This window comes from Ambystoma mexicanum, chromosome 4q, assembly GCF_040938575.1.
Source record: "Ambystoma mexicanum isolate Mex_15411 chromosome 4q, UKY_AmexF1_1, whole genome shotgun sequence".
Lineage (NCBI taxonomy): Eukaryota > Metazoa > Chordata > Amphibia > Caudata > Ambystomatidae > Ambystoma > Ambystoma mexicanum.
The window spans coordinates 680,558,516-680,579,393 of NC_090928.1; the positions used below are offsets into that span (position 1 = coordinate 680,558,516).

Below are 20,878 nucleotides of genomic sequence, written 5' to 3' on the forward strand. Positions count from 1 at the left end.
GTCCTGGAGAACTGGGCCAGTCTTTGCTGCAGGAGGTTTACCTCCTGAGTCCCATCCCTACTGGCCTGCTCCTTTCTTGCCAGAGCATCTTCCACCCTTCTGGTGTGCTCTACCAAGTTCTGGTTTTCTTTTTGGAGGTCACCCAGCCCCTGGAGGGCCAGGTGATTTTCTTCAATTTCCTTTTTTAAGTGGCAGACTTCCTGGCCTAAAGTGTCTCTTTCCTGACTGAGAGCCTGCATCTGTGCTGCCAGGTCGTCTCTCTGTCGTTGAAAAGCACCAGCTTTTTGGCGCTCCTCATCAAACTCTGCCTGGGTATCCAGGTCTTTCAGAATCAGTTTATTGCTCTCCTCTTTCTCTCCATCTAGCTGGCTTTGCAGGGTGACTACCTGCTCCGCGCATGCCCTGTTGAAATTGATCTGTTGCTCCAACTTTTTCTGGTTCTGCAGTAAGGAGTCCAAACTGTCTTGGTGCTCCTTCTGCAGGGCCAGAAATCTGGTATCCTGGTCTGTCTTTTCCTGTTGTAGGATGCCCATATCCTCTTTTATTTTAATGATATATTGCCTACTATCATTTTCTGACTCCTGGCTCCTCTGCAGCCTCTGCTCAGAAGAGGCCAGATCAGATCGGGCCTTCTCTAACGCCATCTGTCGCTTATTCGCCAGATCTTGGCTTTCAGTACATTTATCCTGCATGTCTCCCATATATAGGTACAGGTATGCCGCTATCCTAACCATCTTGTCTTGTTCATCTTTGGCTTTAGGAGCCATATATAGTTCACTCAGGGCCACATGTAATGGACCCTGATCTCTCCATAGGTCTGACCCTGTTTCAGTGACCTGTCGCGTGATGGCCTGCAACCAGGCATCCTGGCCCTGTTCAGTCCATTCACCTCTCACAAATAGTTTATGTAAGAGGTGCTCTCTGGCTATTTTCATGTCTACTAAGGTCGTCATTCTAGAGATTGGTCTCTGTCCTGACTTACAGAAGTTTGTATTTTATTTTTGCAAAACAGACCTTTTCCTAAGAGCGTTCCTTTGAGGAGTGCTTTACAGCGTAACACAGCGTGGTGATCCGACCGGATATGTGTATCTGGTCAGCTGGCACGCTGTATTAATCTGCACAAATGGTAGATCTAACCCAAACGTCCGGCACGAGCCCCCAATTTGTAAGAGGATTCAATTCAACACTACAGCTAAGTCAATGCCTAGTCTGGGATACTGAATGGAAACCCTTATTGATATATCTTTATGTCCAGTTCATGCGTTCTGGATGACTACCCCTATATAACACCCCTCCCTTGGAATCCCCCTGACCCCACTGAGCCAAGAAGTAGTTCTGTTTTGCAAGTTAAAAGGTTTATTTGATAATTTAAACAATGTATATATGTATCACGCTTTATAATAAATTAATAATTGAATATCACACTTAATCTGATCAGTAATCAATAATGGATAGTCTGGCACTAGCACACTTCTTTATAATCAATGATGAGTGGTTAGAGGATGGATAAGATAGCAACAATACTTTTATGGTTTCAAATGGATGCAATGTGGAATGAAATGCAGTACAGAAAATAACTTGATAGGATTTCAGCAAAAGACAATGTAATCACTTTCTTGGACAATTCACCCCCCCCCCTTTTATGCAATGCAAGGAAATGGAAGGAAGGCACACAGTTCTCAGAAATGCAATTAAATGTGATTCAGTTCACCCCAGCAAGCTTAGACTACAGAAGTTGGAAACACAGGCCCAAAATGCTTTTATATGTGCTGGCAATGACGTGAAAAATATGCTAAAATGCTTTTAATTCCCCCTAGAGGTTCAGGGTGAGTGGTATCTAGTTAATATTAGTCCAGGCTCACTCTTGCCATGATTCAGGAATGATTAGCAGGTTAAACGAATTTCTGCAACGGAAGGCAAAAACAAACTGCTGTTTTCACACGTGGAGAAATTTGCAAATCGCGGTAAAATTCGCGCGTGCGTTTTACGCGATTGCGGCAAAACTATAGGGGTAGGAATGCGGTTCTAGGTTCGTAGGAAAGCCACGATTCTCAGCTTTCAGAGGAAAGTTACTGCAAGTCTCTAGCACAAACGGTCACAGAGATATGAGCGATTAAATAAAGGTCGTTTTTCAGATTTGAAATTTTAAAGTTCAAAAAGACAAGTGCAGCTTGCAACTAGAAAATGACAGGTGACAGTTAGGAGGCAGTTCTACTTAAAATAATATAATTCAATCTATTTTAATCTAACTAAGAGATTGGTTCTGCACAGTCTTGCTAGGTACTCACACTATATTCTTGAATTAAATGGGCCTCGCCACGGATCTGGTCAGGTTTTGGACTGGACTCCGGTCTGGGTCTCTTCACAGTGATCTGGGTCAGCTCTGCTCTGCTGGTCTGGGTTTCTGGTTCTGGATATTGATAGATTTGAAGTCTGGATCTTTCTGCACAGCTTTCTCTAGAGATTGATGGAGGTAAAGTATGGATTTTCCAGCAGAGCGTCCCGCAGCAAATGGATTTGAAGGTCCCTATCTGTCCTGTCTGTCTGCTTTTATGCGTTTTGAAAATGGGTGTGTGTGCAGCATCACTAGACCCTACCCCTCTCCACTTATCATTGGCCAAGCTTTCATTTCTCCCCTGATTGGGGGAGCTAAGTTGTGTCAGAGTGATGTCATTTTACAGCCTGCAGAAAGGACACTCCTCCGGTCAACTTGCACACAAATCTAGATTTGAACCAAATACATATTTGCAGAGGTACATATTGTTTAAAATTACATGCACCCCTCACATATCACAGGAGGTATCCCCTGTTCAAACTCTGCTCTTCCTGGGGGTTTGCATTCAGAAATGGCACATATTTCACTTTTTAACTGATTTCGCAATGTCGGACATTAACCCAAATTTACACACATGTGCGCAAGGAGTATGGACATTAGTTGATGAAGTGTCAGATTTTTCACATGCACACATTTTGAGTAATATCCTCTTTTCCGCTAAAACCCCCCTGAACATACCACCGGGTCCTAACACGTCTTAAAATGTGGGCAGAAAAATCACAAGAATTATGGTGTCATTTAAATAATTTTCACAAGTCCGTACTATGAGTTATTCATCTTTTTAGAGTTATGTTCTGGCCCCAAAGGGGTGTGGTTCTCTCCCAGCACAAGGTTGAATTTCTGGTTTTTCCAGTTCTGCCAAGCCAGCTTGCTCTCACAGGCAGTGCCCCTCCCCTTCCCTTCCAGGAGGAAGCTACATTTACGACATCTGTAATAAACCATCTGCCTGGGTGAAGGGGGTTGCATTGTTCAGAGCTCCTGTATTCTGTGGGGGCTTCCCTTAATTCAATTATCAGAGAGATGGCATATCCTTAGTGTGGCCAGCAAAAGGCAGATAGGCCTGGGAATACAGCTGTGACTCAAGTTTCACTCCTGATGGGGGTAGTTGACAGGCAGAATTCAGTTTCTCAAGCCAGGTTTCAGATAAAATGTCACTTTTTGTTCCCCAGTTTTCTGCATTCAAATAAAACTAAACATTTTTACATATGCAGCTAGAATGCTGATTCTAAATTTAAAACTATGACATTTAAACAATTGAAACCTATGTGACACTCAAAAGTAGGTCACTCAGTCAATTTAAACATTTAGATTTTTAGTGTCTTTCAGTCCAAATTTACTTAAACTGCTGAAATCCACAGCTCAGCCAGTCTTGTTATAAACCTTCAAGTCACTTCAGAATATAACTTTACATTGGATCCAGTCTTTCTTTGGCCTGCTTTGGGTTCATTTATTCAGTTTTATACAAAAAGTAAAATCTGGTGTTGTTTTAAAACGCCGGCTTTTGGATAGTGGTGAGTACTGGTACTGCACCCCTTTTTGGGATTTAAGAAAATGAATTCCCAACAGTTATGGGTTTACTTTTGGCAATCAGCATTGCCACTCCCAATGGTTTCAGACTACTGTGTGGGTAGTCCAATGGTGGTTTTAGGCAGTGCCCTTCTGTGCCCATAAGATTGGCAAAAATGGGTGGCAGCCTATTCTTCATGCATTTCCCTGTGCATTTTCTGGGAAGCTCTGGCCATCCTGATGTTTTCCACGTCAGTACTGCACAGTTTTGAGGTAGGGCTCGGATGCATGGGTAAATACATCCCACAGTATCTTCGGAACTGAAAGCTGCAGAGACGTCCTTTTTTGTCGTGTACGAACCTGCAAGCGAAGTGGACTGAACTGGCGAAGTTTGGGTCCGAGTGAGCCTGGGACCGGTGAGTACTTACAACAGTAACCGGTGACCCCTAGCACCAGGGCCCCTTTTTACGCACGGGTTTGCCCCCAAGGGTCCCTCTCCTTTCCACTGTTAGTGCGAACTAGCGACTCCATCCCGCACTCTAGAACTGCCTCTGCCTTCAAGTGGAGGTCCTCCCTGAACAGTGGGAACTTATTCTGCATCACCTCAACCACCTTCCTGAGCTGCTAGAGACCTCTGAAGAGACCCTGTGCGCTTGCAATGCATGTACTACTGAGCACAAGGCTCTTCTCTTCTTAGGGCATGGACTGCCTCTTTATCTTTGGCCCCTTCGACAATACACCTAACTATCTGCACTGCCTGTTTTCTCCCTATCTAGGTTGTGAACATATTTCATGTATTTAACCCTTTGGACCCTATTGGTCTTGTATATACATTTTATTGATATTGTTGTGTTTACTTAGTATTGGTGCGAATGTTTTGCTATGGTCTGAGTTACAAAAGCCTGGTAATACATGTGTCTATATTTTTTATAGAACACCTATTCAGGAGTAATTTGCAAGTGTCCCTGCTCTGTGTGCTCATTGAGGTCTTTCAGTCGCCATCACCCCTCCTGAGACTTAGTCTTGACCGCCTGTCATAGCTACCTTGATTTGTTTGGCTTGTCCAGAGGTTACCCTGTTCCAAGAAACTAGGCTGGCCTTCTGAACCTCTGCCCACCAGGTCAGAGTTCAGAAATCCATTTTAACACCCCTCCTGCAGATGCTAGAGGAGTCATACGAGACGGGCCTGCTGCCAACGAGCATCCGGGAATTCATCATAGAGCCGATTTTGAAGTCGGCCGAGCCACTGCTAGAGTGCAGGTGGTACAGACCGCTCTCGATGATTAACCAAGATCGTAAAATTCTCGCTGCAATGTTGGTGACGGGGCATGGGGGGGGTGGGGGGAGCTCATTGGCATCTTAATACACCCCGATCAGACCGGTTATGTTCCTGGGAGGAATACATACTGGAATTTGCGCAGGTTGCACCACATAATTGACAAAACCAGGGAGGAGGTGGAATATGCTGTGGCTTCTCTAGATGCTATAAAAAGGCATTCGACTCAGTAAGATGGGATTGGCTGCACACCATTGCGCGTGGGTACAATTAATGTATGAAAATTCACTGGCATGAGTGCAAACTGGGAGACACTCAACAGCAGTGTGGGAAATGGGCAAAAGGAACCAGACAAGGGTGCCCGATCTCACTCATGCTCTTCATATTGGCTCTGGAGCCGCTTGCGGTCATTCTCTAGGCAGAATACAAAGACATGGGCATACCAACTGGGGGAGCATGCATGTGGTCTCGCTATATGCGGATGACCTGTTGCTTTATGTGCAGGACCCAGAATCCAATCTACCATATGTTGGAAGTACTAGACAGCTTCTCCAGACTGCCGGGCATAACCATAAGCATATTGAAATTTAAACTGTTTCCGCTGGGGGCCTGGCAACGCTGGGGCAGCAGCGCCTGCCTGACTTAAAGATACAGTGGCCGGTGGACTCCATCCGATACCTAGGGGTGAACATTTATCACGCTCCCCAAGCGGAGAAGTAGGCGAACACACTGAAGGCGCTTGGCAGGGGTTCAGAAGTTCATGGAATTCTGGCAAAAGCTCCCGTTGTCTAATAATTGGTATCGTTCTTTCATAGACTAGACTCAGTGAGGAGAGGGAAGAGGTGTGGGGGCAATTAGGCGGGACTACAAGGAGGAGGGTATTAGGTTGCCGCATTTTGAAGCATGTTACCTGGCTCGAAAACTACATTTTGCTGTGTCCTGGCTGGCGGATGAGGCCTCCCTAGACACTGAGCTGCTGAGGGGTGACGTGACACCGTTTCATTTGAGGGATGTGCTCTGGGTGCCGACGATTGATCAGGAGGGAAGGTCCGGCATGGTCTCCTTGGGCAAGAAGCTGTGGAATAGATGGTGGAGGTTGATGGGCAAACGGGACCCGTGTTCCACTAGTATATCCCCGGCTCAACTCACTTGAGGGATCGGGAGGTTGTTTGTAATGTCAGAGTGCATTGGGAACCGAATGGAGTCATTACCTTGGGTGACCTGTGTAAGGAGGGGACGGGGATGGGCTTTTTTGAGCTGATAGAGATCTACGGGATACCGAAATGACAATTTCTGACGTATAAGTGAGTCCTCAAAACAGTCACGACTAGGTGGCCAGACATTAAAGAGGGTTTGGAGGGGGGAGAAAGGGCTTGACTCCCTCTATGACCTGACGGAAGGAGGGCATGTCATATCCACACTCTATGATTTTATGCTAGATTCAGACCTCAAGGCTCAAGCCAAGTGGGAGGAGGCGGCGGGCCGGGCCTTCACAGAAGGTGAATGGGCCGAGTGATGTTGTACACGTGCAGGGTATCCAGGAACGCCAGATTTAAACAGCTACAGCCATTCCTCACACACAGATCTTACATGACTCCACATGCTACCTCACAGTTCCCAGGGAGCAGAACTGCCCGAGATGTCCGAGTAAGTCAGCAGACATGCTACACATGTTTTGGTCCTGCCCGGTAGTCCAGGGGTTCTGGCAGGATATCGCGAACCGGGCCCCCCAGAGGTGGGATATGAATAAATGGGTGGCCCCCAAAGGCATGCCTGTTGGAGCTGTTCCTGAGGCAGCGCAGGGAGGCACACGCAGCAAAGATGAAGGACCTCATCTGCATTTTGGCAAAGCGCAGGATAACACTAGCTTGGAAGTCGGGAGAGAGCCCCCGCATAGAGGCATGGTGGGGAGACCTTTAAAAGTGGGCTGGCCAGCGGTAGGGTGGGTGGAAACTAGAGAGGATTAGGACAGGGGGGTTGGGAGGAGGGGTTAGTTAGGCTTGCATATGTTTTGTTGTTTATATGTTTAGCAGCATCGGCTGTTATGTTCAGTTTGGTTAGCGCAAGCAGGATGACAAAGGCTGAAGGCTGGGTGGAAATGTTGGACACTGGAGGGTCCACTATGAACAGAGACGTTGACGACCAGATGGGCGCTGTTAGGCCAACAGAGATTCAGTACACGAGACTTAGACATTCACACTTACGGTGTCAATCTTCGGAAGAGCACAGCCATTTGCTGACAGTGGTTTGTGTGGGGTTGGGAAGGTTATTTTCATCTCCTTTTCTGTTTAAAAATGTAATAAAAACAAGTTTTTTTAAAAATTTAAAAAAACACTCATTGAAGAAATGGGCTAGCATGTTGACTGTTCAGTTAAAAAGGGGGGTGGGGGAGTTGTCATGTTGGTGACTCCACATGAGTTATGTGGAGGTGGTACTAGGGTGGGGGGTGGGAAGGGCAGTTGAAGGGAAGTGACGTGTTTGAGGCAGGAAGCCTCAGTTTATAATAAAGTGAAGACAGGTAATACCTGCGTGGGCCACCATTATTACCTCATGCGCAGTGTAGCGACCCAGGCCTGTCGGGGTGACTGCCAGCATGAGAGCCGGCACTGTAACAATAGTAGGCTGCACTGCCATACTCTGCAGCTCAGAATAGGCCCAAAGCATCAAAAGGTTCGGCAACAAACGCTATAACTAGCTAGTCCCCCACTAAGTTAGAGAGCTCACCGACCGCGGAAAGATAAAACGTTTATTTTTTTTATGTTATTTTATTGGTTAAAGGGCAAACCTAGAACGAGAGCAGTGAAGCACTGTGCAGGGTTTAGGTAGCAAGAGTTTGGGCTGGCATCTGTTAACAGTAGTGCAGTACTGTGAGTTGCAGTTTGTGCATTGAATAAGTCTGGCTAAAAGATGAACCTGTATCATATGTGTTGCATACATAACCTTGAGACGTCCAAAGCCTTTTCAGTGACGCTCCCCTCATTGAGAAGCCAAGCTGCCCACAGAAGGGAGAGCAAACCCCCTCAAGAGTTACACAAGCTCTGGTCAGTAAAATGTATATATTTCCTGCAGTAAAATGGCACGCTAACCTGAGACACACAGGCACCCTACCCCACCTTGTTGTGGTGTGCCACTTTAAGGGCTAGCGTGACAGCTGCAACCAATAAATGAGGGTCCCTGCTGGACATGCACATGTTTTGAGCACGCAACCCATCAGAAGCACTTGTGGTGTCAGTATCTGCTTATATGTACGGGGCCTCACCAGGATGAGGCCCACCACATTGGCGAGGAGGGCAGAAGAGGATCCTGTTCCTGCGCGCATTTTGGAGTTGGGGAGATCCCACGAGCTGGCAGATGTTCATGTGGACAAAATGTGCTCAGCAATGAAGGCCATTAAAGTGGAGGATGCATGCGCTGTGGGGAGGCGCCAGTTTCAAAGAGGAGACAGGCGCCAGCCATGTAGCAGGAAAGACGTAAGGGTGGGGGAAGACCACCTCATGCCTTAATTGCAGTTATGATTTGCCCCATGCCAAGGAATGCCCAGCAAAGGGCCACATTTGTGGACGCTGCGGCATAGCCAACCATTTTGCGCGGGTCTACAGGGTGCCAGCTCCATCAACGTACGCGAGAGGACAGGCGTCCCAGAGGCCAGCAGTGCTGAGACCGCAACGCATGGTGACCCAGGTAGAGCAGCAGGAAGAGGACGTGCTGGATGAAGACGAAGAGGATGTGTTCTTCTTCTAGAGCGTGGTGGTTCTGCAGGGTTCAAGGCGAAGCCAGCCCAAGTGCGTGATCCATATTTGCGAATTTCCAGCCCCTGTGTTGATCGACAACGGGGGTTTCGGTGAGTGTCATGGTAGATGACCACTACCAACAGCTGAACAATGCACCACCCCCAGAGTAAGACCCACATACGCATCTTCACATTCGGGGGGGGGGGGGAGGGAGGATGAAACACCCACTGCCCCTCGAGGGTGTGTTCATGGCCCACGTCCATCATGAGGACACATCCATAAGAGCCCGTTTCTTTGTCACCAAGGTGAGCGAGGTGTGCTGAGGCACTGCAAATAGTGACCGTTGCGTTCAGAGGTTACTTGGAGGGCATCCAGTCTCTGCTCGCCAGATATGCCTGCGTTTTCAGCAGGAATCGGGATGCTGGTGGGTGACCCAGTGCAGCTGCACATTGACAACACGGCCCAACCCGTTGCTGAAGCATTGGAGAGTGTCGTTCCATCTAAGGGAAAACGTGGACAAGAACTGGACAACCTGGTGAAATTGGTCATCATCGAGAAAGTGGAAGGGCCAACCCCATGGAATCCTCCATTGTGGTTGCAAGAAAGCCCAACAGTCTGACGCCATATGCATCTGTGTGGACATGCGCCTCCCAAATAGGGCCATCCGACGGGAGAGACAGATAACGCCCAGCCTGGTAGACACCCAGGGTGCGTGCTATTTTTCCACGTTGGACCTCAGGTCTGGATACCATCAGCTGGTGTTGGACCTCGAAACCCGCTACGTGACCACATTCACTACACACAGAGGCCTGTACAGGTATAAACGCCTGAATTTCACAATATCATCGGCTGCAGAGGTCTTCCAGAATACAATCAGGGGGGCGCTCGCTGGCCTGAAAGGATCGCTAAACATCAGCGATGATAGAACGGTGTACGTTGAATCCAAACAGGAACACTTGAAGAGCATCCAACACCTGGGTCTCACCCTGCACCAGGACAAATGTGCGTTCATGCAGCAGAAAATCAAATTTGTCGGATTCGTGTTCCAAGAAGGAAGTATATCCCCAGAATCGCCAAAGATGAAGGAATGTGTTGGAGGTGCGTAGTTTCCTGGGGATGGCCACGTACTGTGGCAGGCTCATACGGAACCTGGCCACCCTGGCGTAACTGCTCAGAAGCCTTTGAAAAAGGAGGACATTCCGTGGAGGTGGACTGCACTGGAGCAAAGCGCGTTCGATAGAGCCATGACAGCAGATGACACAATTCGTTTTTTAACCGAGAGCAAAAGTCGGAGATCAGCGTGGACGCCAGCCCATTTGGCCAAGGGGCGGTGTTAATACAGCCCGATGAGAGTGGATTGGATAAACCAGTGACATTTGCCAGCCGGGCACTGTTGGTGACCGAACAGCAGTATTCGCAAATTGAAAGGGAGGTGATATGGGGCTCCAAGATGGTAATTCCTTCCAGCCTCGTGGAAGGAAAAGTCTTTGGAACTAGTGTACCAAGGTGTTGCCAAGACCAAGGCGTGCCTCTGACAAAAGGTATGGTTCCCAAGCTTGGAAGAGCTTGTGGAGGACTTTGTCAGCAGCTGCGTGTGGTGCCAGGCGGCGTTGCCAAACCGACGGGAGCCACGCATCAAGTCGATGGAAAGGAGTTGTGTGCCATGGGGGACTTTGGATCAACTTGCTGGGACAATCATTTTGGGGTCATGGTCGACCAGTGGTCGAGGTACCCTGAGGTTGAGTTTGTCAGCTCCATGTCTCTGGAGGATGTAATACCGGCGTTGAAGAAAGCATTTGCCACTCATGGCCTTCCAGTTGAACTATGCTCCGATAATGGGCCCCCATTCCAGAGCTGAGGGTTTGTGAAATGCCTGCGAGTCCATGATATTGTGCACCGGAAGATCACACCGCTGTGGCCAAGGGCAAATGGAGAGGCAGAAAGACTGATGCAGACACTGAATAAAGTCTTCAGGATAGCCCACGACAGGGAGAATGTGAAAAGAGAGCCCTATATCAGTTCCTGTCTGAATGGAAGATTTAGAGTCAACGAGAGGGAAATTTATTGCAGGAGGTTGTGAAATTAGTATCCGAAGATAGGGGGCCGGTTGCTAGAGAGGACCAGGAATGCGAGAGAAAAACTGTCTCTGCCCCACGAACCGACCCCACTCAGAGTGATGGGAACACAACCGTGACGAGGAACTCCTGCTTCTTCCGTAAATTGGGACAGTCGCCGTAGTCGAGCCCTGAGCGACGCTTGAGGCCTGTGCATCCGCCGAGGTGGCGGAGTCAGGGGAGAGAGGATGCCAGCCCGGAAGGGTCAGCAAACTGCAGCGGAGAAGAGGACCTGGTAGATGAAGGAGGTGGCATAAACTCTGCACAGGAAGATCCTGGTGGGGAGGGGCGCTACCCTATCCGAGCGTGGTGCAGGCAGCCTACCTACCTGCGTGACTTTGAAGTAGATCTCCCTGATCGCTGACCGCACCTAGGGGTGCAGTTATAATGGTGGTGTTGTTGAAGCTATATGTGCGAGTTATACAGTTATGGTGTGACAAAATATAGCATGTTTTCCATTCAAAATATGAAAAAGGAGGGGTGTGGTGTGCCACTTTAAGGGCTAGCGTGACAAGTATGTCACGTGTCGCTGTAATCAATAAATGGGGGGTCCCTGCTGTGCATGTTTTGAGCATGGGACCAGTCTGAAGCACTTCTGGTGTCCGTGTCTGCTTATATGTATGGGGCTTTTAAGTATGACCCTCCCATGTGTATTGCCCCTTTAAGGGGATGTGTCCCTCCCACGTGTATTGCCACTTTATGGCCCAAGCTAATAAAAGGAGCACCTGCAGGCAGGGCCAGCCTTAAGGGCAGCAGCGCCCTGGGCGGGCAATTGCCAGGGTGGGCAATTTTTTTTAGCACCCCATTGTCGTTGAATGAGCCTGCCGCCGCGGGTTCATTCAATGACAATGAGGTGCCTGCCACACCTGCCACCACACCAGCTCGGGGGAGCCCTTGAAAGACTCCCCCCGAGCTGGCGTGGGGGGGCTAATGGTGCCTTTTCTTATGAAAAGTGCCAGCGGCAGAGGGGCACATTTCAATGCACCCACCGCCGTGGGCACCTTTTACAGTAAAAGGCCACCAGCCACGCCTTCTCCCACAACGCCAGCTCGGGGGAGCCCTTGAAATACTCCCCTGAGCTGGCGTGGCGGGGGCAAAAGGCGCCCTGGGGGGTGTGGCACTCCAGGCGGTCTCCAGGCGGTCGCCCGGCTCGCCCCCCCCCCCCCCCAAGGATGGCTCTGCCTGCAGGCACGTGCAGCAGAACAGCTGCAGACTCCAACCATGGAACATCTGTGTCCATCTCTCATTGTGGGCCCGCAGGCCTACAACGTGTGATCACGGTCCTGCGGCCCTGGCCTGCAGGCCCCATGCTGTGTGACCACAGCCCTGCAGGTCATTGCTGGTCTGGGCCCCCAGACCAGCCTGGTGCTGTGGGTCCAGCCCAGGCACCCACCATCCTGGATGCTCCAGGCAACCATGGTGCTCCGGCACCCAGGCTGTGCCCCCACAGCCTTCCAGGGCCCTGCCCTGCGACAACCAGTAAGTCTGGGTAACCCCGGCATAACAGCATGGTGCTGGGCTCCCCTGTATCAAAGAGGCCGGCCGCGTGACCGCCACCAGCCCCACAACAGAGGCCTCACCAGGGATTAACTATGGAGTGGTGGAAAGGGAGACTGAGGGAACGAGGCGATGTGGTTGCATGGTGCAGGCGGGGCATGACAGCGCTAGTCTTGATACACCACTGGTCTCAGTTGCCGGTTTGTAAAAAGAAAGAAGAAAAAAAATATATCAGGAAGAAACACTCTCCATAAATGAGTTGACGTGATTGGAGCTGGGGAGTAATCTAATTTTGCAGATGCAGGTTTCATTCCCAACTGTCAGATGAAGCCTCGCCTCCCATACCCCCTCCCACTCCAAGCCCAAAAAGCTGAATCATTCACAAGTGCAGCGGACAGGCCCTCCTGGGTCACGACACCAGGAGACACGCGGGGACTCAGTGGAAGGACCAATCTGGCAAATAAATCATCCTGTTTATCATATCTTCTTTTAGTTGGTTTAACGTTACCAAAATATAAGATAGCTAAACAAAATATAGGTAATAGTGGCGGATGGAAGCCTTCAGTTAAAGATGTGTAAACATCAGCATGGAATGGAAACACCAATGATTTTCCTGGCCGTGGGTGCGCACGCGCAGGCCGGGCATAGAAGCGGAGAGCACCCACGGCTCACCCATAGAGCTCTATGAAGCACCGCCTCAATAAAGCAGCGGATTATAAATGCACATCGTTTACTGCTTCCCGCGGGCGGATAACACACAGGATGCAATTTCCTCCACTGCCATCTAATCTCTTCTTTTACGGCGACATGCCCACAGCTGGGTGATGGGCATGCGCCTTCCAAGTCAACCCACTGGGAGGGCCCCGTGAGGACAGGCTCGTGCATTCGAGGTAGGCGCCTAAGCTGCTGGGGGAACGTCAGAGCTTTCTATGAGCAGGACAAAGGGTAAACATGTCATAACTGAACGCACAGTGTTCCCAGAAAACACGGCCCGGGCCCTAAATCCTCGTAACTCTGGAAACAAAATCGCTTTTCTATGTGCATTTTACCACTTTGTCCATCACGGCAGCATGCATTACAGAATAAAATGGTATGCCACAGAACCTTCTCTTCATAAGAAGAAAGCCTCAGCACATTGCCTGACATTTGTAATGTGCAGGTGAGGGCTTGTTTTTTCCTGGCGTACCACATGCAACCGACGCAGCGTCAGACACCGCTGTGAGGCCAGTGCAGGCAAGAAAAAGTACATCCGTCATCCATACAGGTGGCCATGTATTTGGCATATGTGTCCTTCGCATGTGGGTTATAATAGCAAATATATAATACAATTCTTAAAACGTTACTACTAAACGATTCTGGGCATGTTTGACACGCACACGCCGCTTACTTGCTTCTCACCATCCCGTGAATGGGAATCACCGAGTAGAAATCCAGGTCAGGTGGCTAACCAGAATATTAAATACAAGTCTGGATGTGGAGAGGTCCATGAGAGAGTAGCTCTGATCTTGGGTAACAACACTACACCTTCCAGCTTTTCTGGCCTGTAGGAACGGAATGACAAACTCACCACTAATCAACATTTAGTAACATATTAAACAGAATTGCCTTTTCAAGAAAAACTACATGGCAAATATGTGCTTTCCCCAAGCCCCAATTTGTTGGCCTTGTAGCGAACACAGATCATGGGGAACAAGGTGGACAAAAAGAACTAGGGAAGCTGTGCTAACAATAAAAAAGGGGTAATGTATTCAAAGACCGGTCCAAACATACAAAGCCCCATCCTTGTCCTCATCCCCAAACCTACTAAGATCTCCCTAAAGGACTATATTATATGATAATCTCGATACATCTTTCTAGACTTTCTGCTACCTTACTGTACATTCTCCTGGAACAAATCAGGCCCATGGCCAGCCTGCCCTCTGCAGGAGGAAGGTGGCACATCCTGCTGTCCATTTAACCCCCCCCTGGCATTCCCTAGCAAAATGTTCCCCCAATGGAGCCATATAACAGTCCATCAAATTCTTAGAAGCGACAACTACTGCCTCTAGCAACCAACTGTTACTAAGCATTGAAACTTCATCGTTTCCCGTTTGACTCTTATAATGAACACAGCAAAGTTCTTATCCAAGACGCTGGGATCACCCATTTCAGCGGAAGGCAATGTCTAACATGCTGGGCCTTCAGGCTAAACTGATTCCCAGCACGTGCTGGCCCCAAATGTTCAGTACGAGAGGTAGCATCATGGCAGGCACCCCGCCAGACTACACAGCTCCTGGGTGGGGGGTGGATGGTTCCCCCCACTAGAGGAGTCTTGATATGGGTCCCGCTAACAGCTATGGGAGTGATTAACAGTAACTCTAGTCAACACTGCACCTTGCTCTCAGTCTGCTTACGGAAAGGCTGTCTTAACTGCACTGAAACTGTGGGCAGATCACAGTTTTAACAGCACATTGGTAGTTCAGGTTGCCCATGGAAAGGGGCTGAAAGATCGAATGTCAGAGAATGCAGCATAAACTTGTAGTAGCCTCCTACCCCACAGCCACAGATAGAGTGCGTCGTAGCTATTCTAACAAATTATGTTTAAATATAGTTAGCTAAAAAATAAAATCAAAAGGGATCCCAGCGTACCATACAGCCACCCATGTCACAAATTCGTACACGCTACAGCCTACAAAGGCATGCCGAAACTGCAATGTTTTACAATAACTATAAGCAGGGTCGAAGTGGAACAAAAATTCCACCGGGCACCAATACAAAAAAAATGGCCCACAATTGGAGAGGTAGGTTAGTACTGCCCAAACGTTGTTGCAAATGGTGCCTTTTAAAGGCCTATTAAGTCAGCAACATGGGTTAAAAATACAAACTGCACACAACCTTCCCCACCCAAAAAACAAACCAAACAAAAGCACAAAAAGTGCCCATACTAGCATGCTGGCCCTGTCCGTTTGGGCACTGTTCTTTAGGCCAGTCAGAAGACAACAATAAGAAACATTTTCATCACACGATAGCCTGAGTTTGCAAGACTGAGCTCAAGGAGGGGCGTGGTAAAGGATGAGTAATAACTAATTTACATAGGGCAACTCTCAAAAATAAAAACTTATTCTCAATTGTTTTCCAGAAGTGATTTGGTGTGAATGGAAGCTCCATCACAGGCGGTATGTAGTTTGATCGGCCAGAATACTGTCTTTTGCCTGACATCAATCAGTAATCTGGGGGTTGGGGCTGGTCAATTCACCAAACTAGCAGGGATAGCACACGTGACATCACACATCTGATCACATCACAGGAAAAATCATGACATCACAGTAATTGATGTCCTATGACTTGGTGAGATCACAAAAGATATATATTTTTTGAAACAAGAATTGTACGTTAAAAGACACATTAAAGCAGGCAAAGTTACTTTCGTTTTCAAACTTCCTTTAACATTGTTCCCACCTCAATATGCCTTGGGTGCGGTAAAGATACGCCTGGGGAACACCAAGCAGAACCATCATAGGCCAGTAAGCACCTTCGTATGCCAGGGCTGAAACACGTGACAAATACCACTCTAATGCACGTTGAAGCCTCACCCAAGTATAATCATAATATGCTAAATACAGCCTCACATGCCAGTTACAGTTATAAGTGCAGCCTCATATATCCAAGTAATGCCATAATTTGCCAGTTTAAGCCTCATGCATTTGTGCTTATTTTGTAAGAAAATGCCAAGGCCCAAATATTTTCTAGCACTCTACAGACCGGCAGTTCCCCACCATTGGGGAGCAGCTGTGGGTGGCACTAGCAATGTCGACACATTTGGGTTTAAACTAGAGCTGCACCTGCTCATTGGGGTTGATGGATGCTCTGGTTGTCATTACTTCATAATCAATCCGATCCGGAGACCATAAGTGTCAGGGCTCAGAAATAAGTGCCAGGGCTGAGCCCTGGCAAACCCCCACACATTAAGCACAGCTAGCGAACCTATGCAAGCGACAAACTAAGAGCTGTGAACATATGCCAATTGCAGCCTTAAAGTCTGAAATGCAGCTGTAGTCCCCTTATGCAAGGTACAGCCTCATATACCCACGTGTTCCCAGTATAGGTCTGTGTAGACTGGTTTACTTCAACACAGCCTTACATCACTGGGTCCGCTGTGCCATCCAGCAGTAAGAAATTTAACACAAGGCCTGTAGTCCTGCATGTCAAAAAGAGTTTGGAATGGACAACGTTTGGCGGTGGGGCTAGCAATGGTAGCAGGCTTTGGGGTGGATAGACTGGTGTGCTGATGATGCATCTTAGGAGTGAATGATTCAGCCTCTTTGCTTTTCATATAGTAAAAATGGAACTGAATAAATTCTAGGTGATCTCATTTTGGGAAGGTTAGGAAAATAATAGCCATTGCAGATAAGTGATTGCCCATGACCAGTTTGGCTAAGTAGAGAAAATTGGATATGTGCCCAGGTGTTCTAATTTCAAAGTCTCAATTTTACCTAGTAAACCACATCTCTTGACCTCCCATTTTTACATCTTATGCTTACACCAAGAGGACTACCTTGTTTACTTTCACAAGCATAACCCATTGTTTGTGCCAACAGATACAATTCATAATGTTGGGAAGGAAATTAACCACTCCCACCCCCTTAGGAGCTTTAGGATGAGGCGATTCCCATGAAGACACCTGTGGTATGTTAGGGGGCGTGCCAAGAGACCCTGCACAGACATAATATTACACGAACTGTAGATGTTTGGACTTAGTTCCTGCATATAAACAGGCACCATTTTCTAACTATAGCAGAAACATTGGGCCTGCATGGCAGCGCGATAGACACTGGCCGCAAACCCGAATAGGCACAAGCGATGACGAGAGAGACCTGCGCTGTTAATTTCCACAGAAACCCTCCTTTGTTCTACAACTGTTGCCAACACGTGTTACCTCCGAGAAAGAATGTGCACTGCAAAGCTGGCGATAGACATCTTGCTGCACGTGTTATCACAACTAGGCCAGAGCAAACCTGCAACCCCCACCCAGCCAACTACGAGTTATAGCCCGTACAACTGTCCGAGTCCCAAGACCCCTGAATTCCAAGATACCAGCTGACCCTAGGCCACCGACCATAAACCAGAAGGTCAGCAGATGTTCACACACTTGTGGAACACTCCCGTCACCTGCACACCTGTTTGTATTGTATACCAAACAATATCTTTTTTTTCTTCTTTTATGTATTCAATAATAACAAAGATTCTGCTTTTTTCTAAAAGGAATAGAAGTTTCTATGTATTTTTTAAAAAAATAATAATAAATCCACTTACAATCATACACATTTCACAGATTGAACTCCAAATTCTCAAATATCCAGAATTGCAATAATGACATTTTTATCTTGGAACAGAGATATTCTAAATACATATAGAAATGGTTTCTTGATTTCTTGTGGTTTGCTCTATGCGTATCAGGAAAAGAGACTTCCCTTCATCTGGAGCTGTCTATTCATTTCATTCAATTCCAATTCCATGTATGGAAAAAATAATAATGTGAGGTATTTATCAATTCTCACTTTTGTCTACGATTCTTAATATTTCTGTAATGATTCTTATATTGATAATCACCTGGATGTGTTCTGTTTCAACTTCTACATTTTTCAATGTAATTTCTTCTACGTCAGGGATCAACCTAGGAATAAAAATTAATCTTACTTAATACAAATTACCCCCTTTGACTGTAGTATTGATAGGTTATATTTCAGCATTAAAAGATTATATTTTAAAAGGTAGGAGGTGTAAACCATTACCTGTATACTGGTGGTAATGTTTTCCCACTGGTGCAGTTGTGGATTTTCTCCCTTCAGATCTGGCTTGTCACATACAGCGGAATGCGCTGTCACGCTCTGTCTGTAGCTCAAAAAGCCCAGAACGAGTCCACAGTGGGTGGAATCAGGGTAATGTTTACTGAGTCCATACTTGGTTTCTATTGAAGCACCTTACTGTTCCCAGCATTTACCCGCTTCTGCCTACTTACCAGCGCTCTTAGTCTCCGCTCTGTACCTTGTCTACCAATCATCACAAACTGCACGTTTTCTTTTCAAGATGGACGGTTTTTGTTTACTCACGTCATTGCAGTGTTTGTTGTTGCATGATCGCATCATGTATGATGTTCGGAAATTATCAAAATTCTGGAATGTTTACGCGGATACCCACATTAAAGGCTTGCATATTATCATTACTCTTAGTTGTTTATTATTGTGGGTATAATGACTCCAAAGTTATCAAATATATAACTATCACTCAGAAACTGAAATCATCTATTTAGTTGAAGTTAAAATTCCAGATTAGTAGCCAACCATAGCTACGGTCAATGTAGTAATTCTCTCATTACCAGGAATGTTAACTGGGTATCTAACCTAAATGTTTGGAAGCCACTATCTTTTTTTTTCTCCATTGAGGTGGATCTAATAATTGTTTGGGTTCCATGGTTGTCTAAACTCAATAGTATGAAGCAACTTTTACTTTGGTAATCCCTTAGGGTGGTGTCCTGACCATAAACCAGACAACCATAAAGATCTAAAAGAATGGTCCCCCTATAGGTACTCTACAATGGCATGATTTGTAATGTGAGCTGCAGGGAGGGATAAATTATAGTCCAAAAGCGAGGGTGGAAGCCTTGGATGCCGGACGACGCAGCAGGGATGAGTGAAATGTGTGCGGGTCACAGTGACCTTGAACCCCTGTACCAGACCATGATCATGCGAGGTGCCCTGTGTACTAATAGAGTAGCATTTTTATAAAAACACATTTAATTGTATTCTCGACCTTGATTCCCTGGAGACGATGAGCCCAGCTGACCACCCGTGATGGAAGACAGACGGATGGGTTGGAGTCAATGCCCTGGAATCCCCTATTGGAGTAGGCTGACCATGCATAGGGTCGCACCAACCAGCCATGCAGGATTTTACTGTATACTGATGACGCTGTGCCACTTTTAAAGCTCTTGCTTGCACCCCTTTTGCTCAGAACGTTCCTGAGCAGCAGATTTCTTTGCTAGCACACCTATTTACGTATCATTAAAACTGGTTATCCTTGCAAGAATATCTGGCCTTTTTGCCCTAGCCAGTTGTATTTTTTCTGTTTGAGCGTTTAGGGGCATGCCTTCAATACTCCAGCAGTAATTGCTCCTGGCTCCCAGTGTACAAGCAGTTGTAATTTTGAAAAGACGGAACGGGGCAGAGCACAGTTAAAATCAAAGTGGTTAATTTCAGCCAAAAGTGTTTTTGTAACCTGCCAATAAATCATTTTACATCCAGGTGTAAGGGTCATTAGGCTGGGAGTTGTAAGGGTAGTGCTAAAGGCATCAATGGGATTTCCAGGGCTAGAAGCTACTACCCCCAGCCCCCCAAATTACGTCGATGGATGGATGGCGTGAGGCGGAGAGAGTTATAAGTACGTTTCAAAACATGTGAGTGGGGAAGATGTGTAAAAGAAAAAAATGAAGTACAGGAGAAATGATTTGTGGGAGTGGACCTGTGCGCGTAAAGAAAGGGGTACGGTATTCCTCGGTTTTGGATAAGGCAATGAAGGAGTGTTTGGTTTGTGTATACAGCAGGGTGGTGTGGAGGAAAGATGGAATTGGGTCTCAAGTGGGTGCGTCTGAGATGAGGGGGTGACAAAGGAGCGTTGCCACTAGATTGGACTTGTGAGGAGAAGCCGTGTAAACACGTCGCGTTTAAGAAGGCAGGGTGAGAGGTAGTGTGCGTGCGCAGACTACGTTTAATGGGGCGAGGATGGTGAAGTGTGTAATAAAATGGGGTGTGTATGGATCGCTGGATACGGTCAATAATACTTGTCGTGGGGGCAGCACACTGCATGTGGAGGGCCGTCGGGAGTGCCCCCACTATCAGCCGCCCTGCGACCGCTCCCTCACCTGAAAAGCCCCCGCAGGAAGGATTGCGAGGACTTGACCCGCTTGTCGGCCTCTGCCATTAGTTGCACGGCCTCGCGCTCCTTGCCCGAGTTGTCCACCATGGCCGCCTCTGGCACGCTCTTGTAGCTGAATCTAGTGGGTTTGGCAAGGCACCGAAAAACCAGAGCCCCCGCCGCTTCACACGCAGGTGGTAGAAATGATGCTGATGCTGGCTGCTTTGCCGCAGCTGTCCCTTAGCTTAGTCAGGTGACGCGAGAACTGGCATGGCGCTGGGCTCGATGGGAGTTGAAGTCCATATCCACCACTGTGATGGGTGTGACTGGAGACCAGCCGTAGATGATAATAATAGGGTCGGCGAAACACACAGAGCGGCCATATATGTGGTAATGTTTGGGATGTTTCGTGGTAGGGGGTCAGGCGGAGTGAAGGGGCGGTATTTTAGTCCCAGCTTCTTCAAAAAAGCGTGCCGTTCTTTATTCAATTCACTCTCACACGTAAACCCTTCTCCTGTTAACTGATCAA

General features: G+C 47.6%; 1 protein-coding gene across 1 annotated transcript in view; it reads right to left on the bottom strand.

The window, feature by feature from the left end:
- Nucleotides 1–20,621, bottom strand: part of NAPB (NSF attachment protein beta) — a 411,568-nt gene extending 390,947 nt beyond the window's left edge. Inside the window, exon 1 of the mRNA XM_069608266.1 lies at nucleotides 20,357–20,621. Coding sequence (XP_069464367.1) covers nucleotides 20,357–20,457 — 101 coding nt within the window. The 5' untranslated portion in view covers nucleotides 20,458–20,621. The remainder of the gene's footprint in view (nucleotides 1–20,356) is intronic.
- Nucleotides 20,622–20,878: the final 257 nt, after the last annotated feature.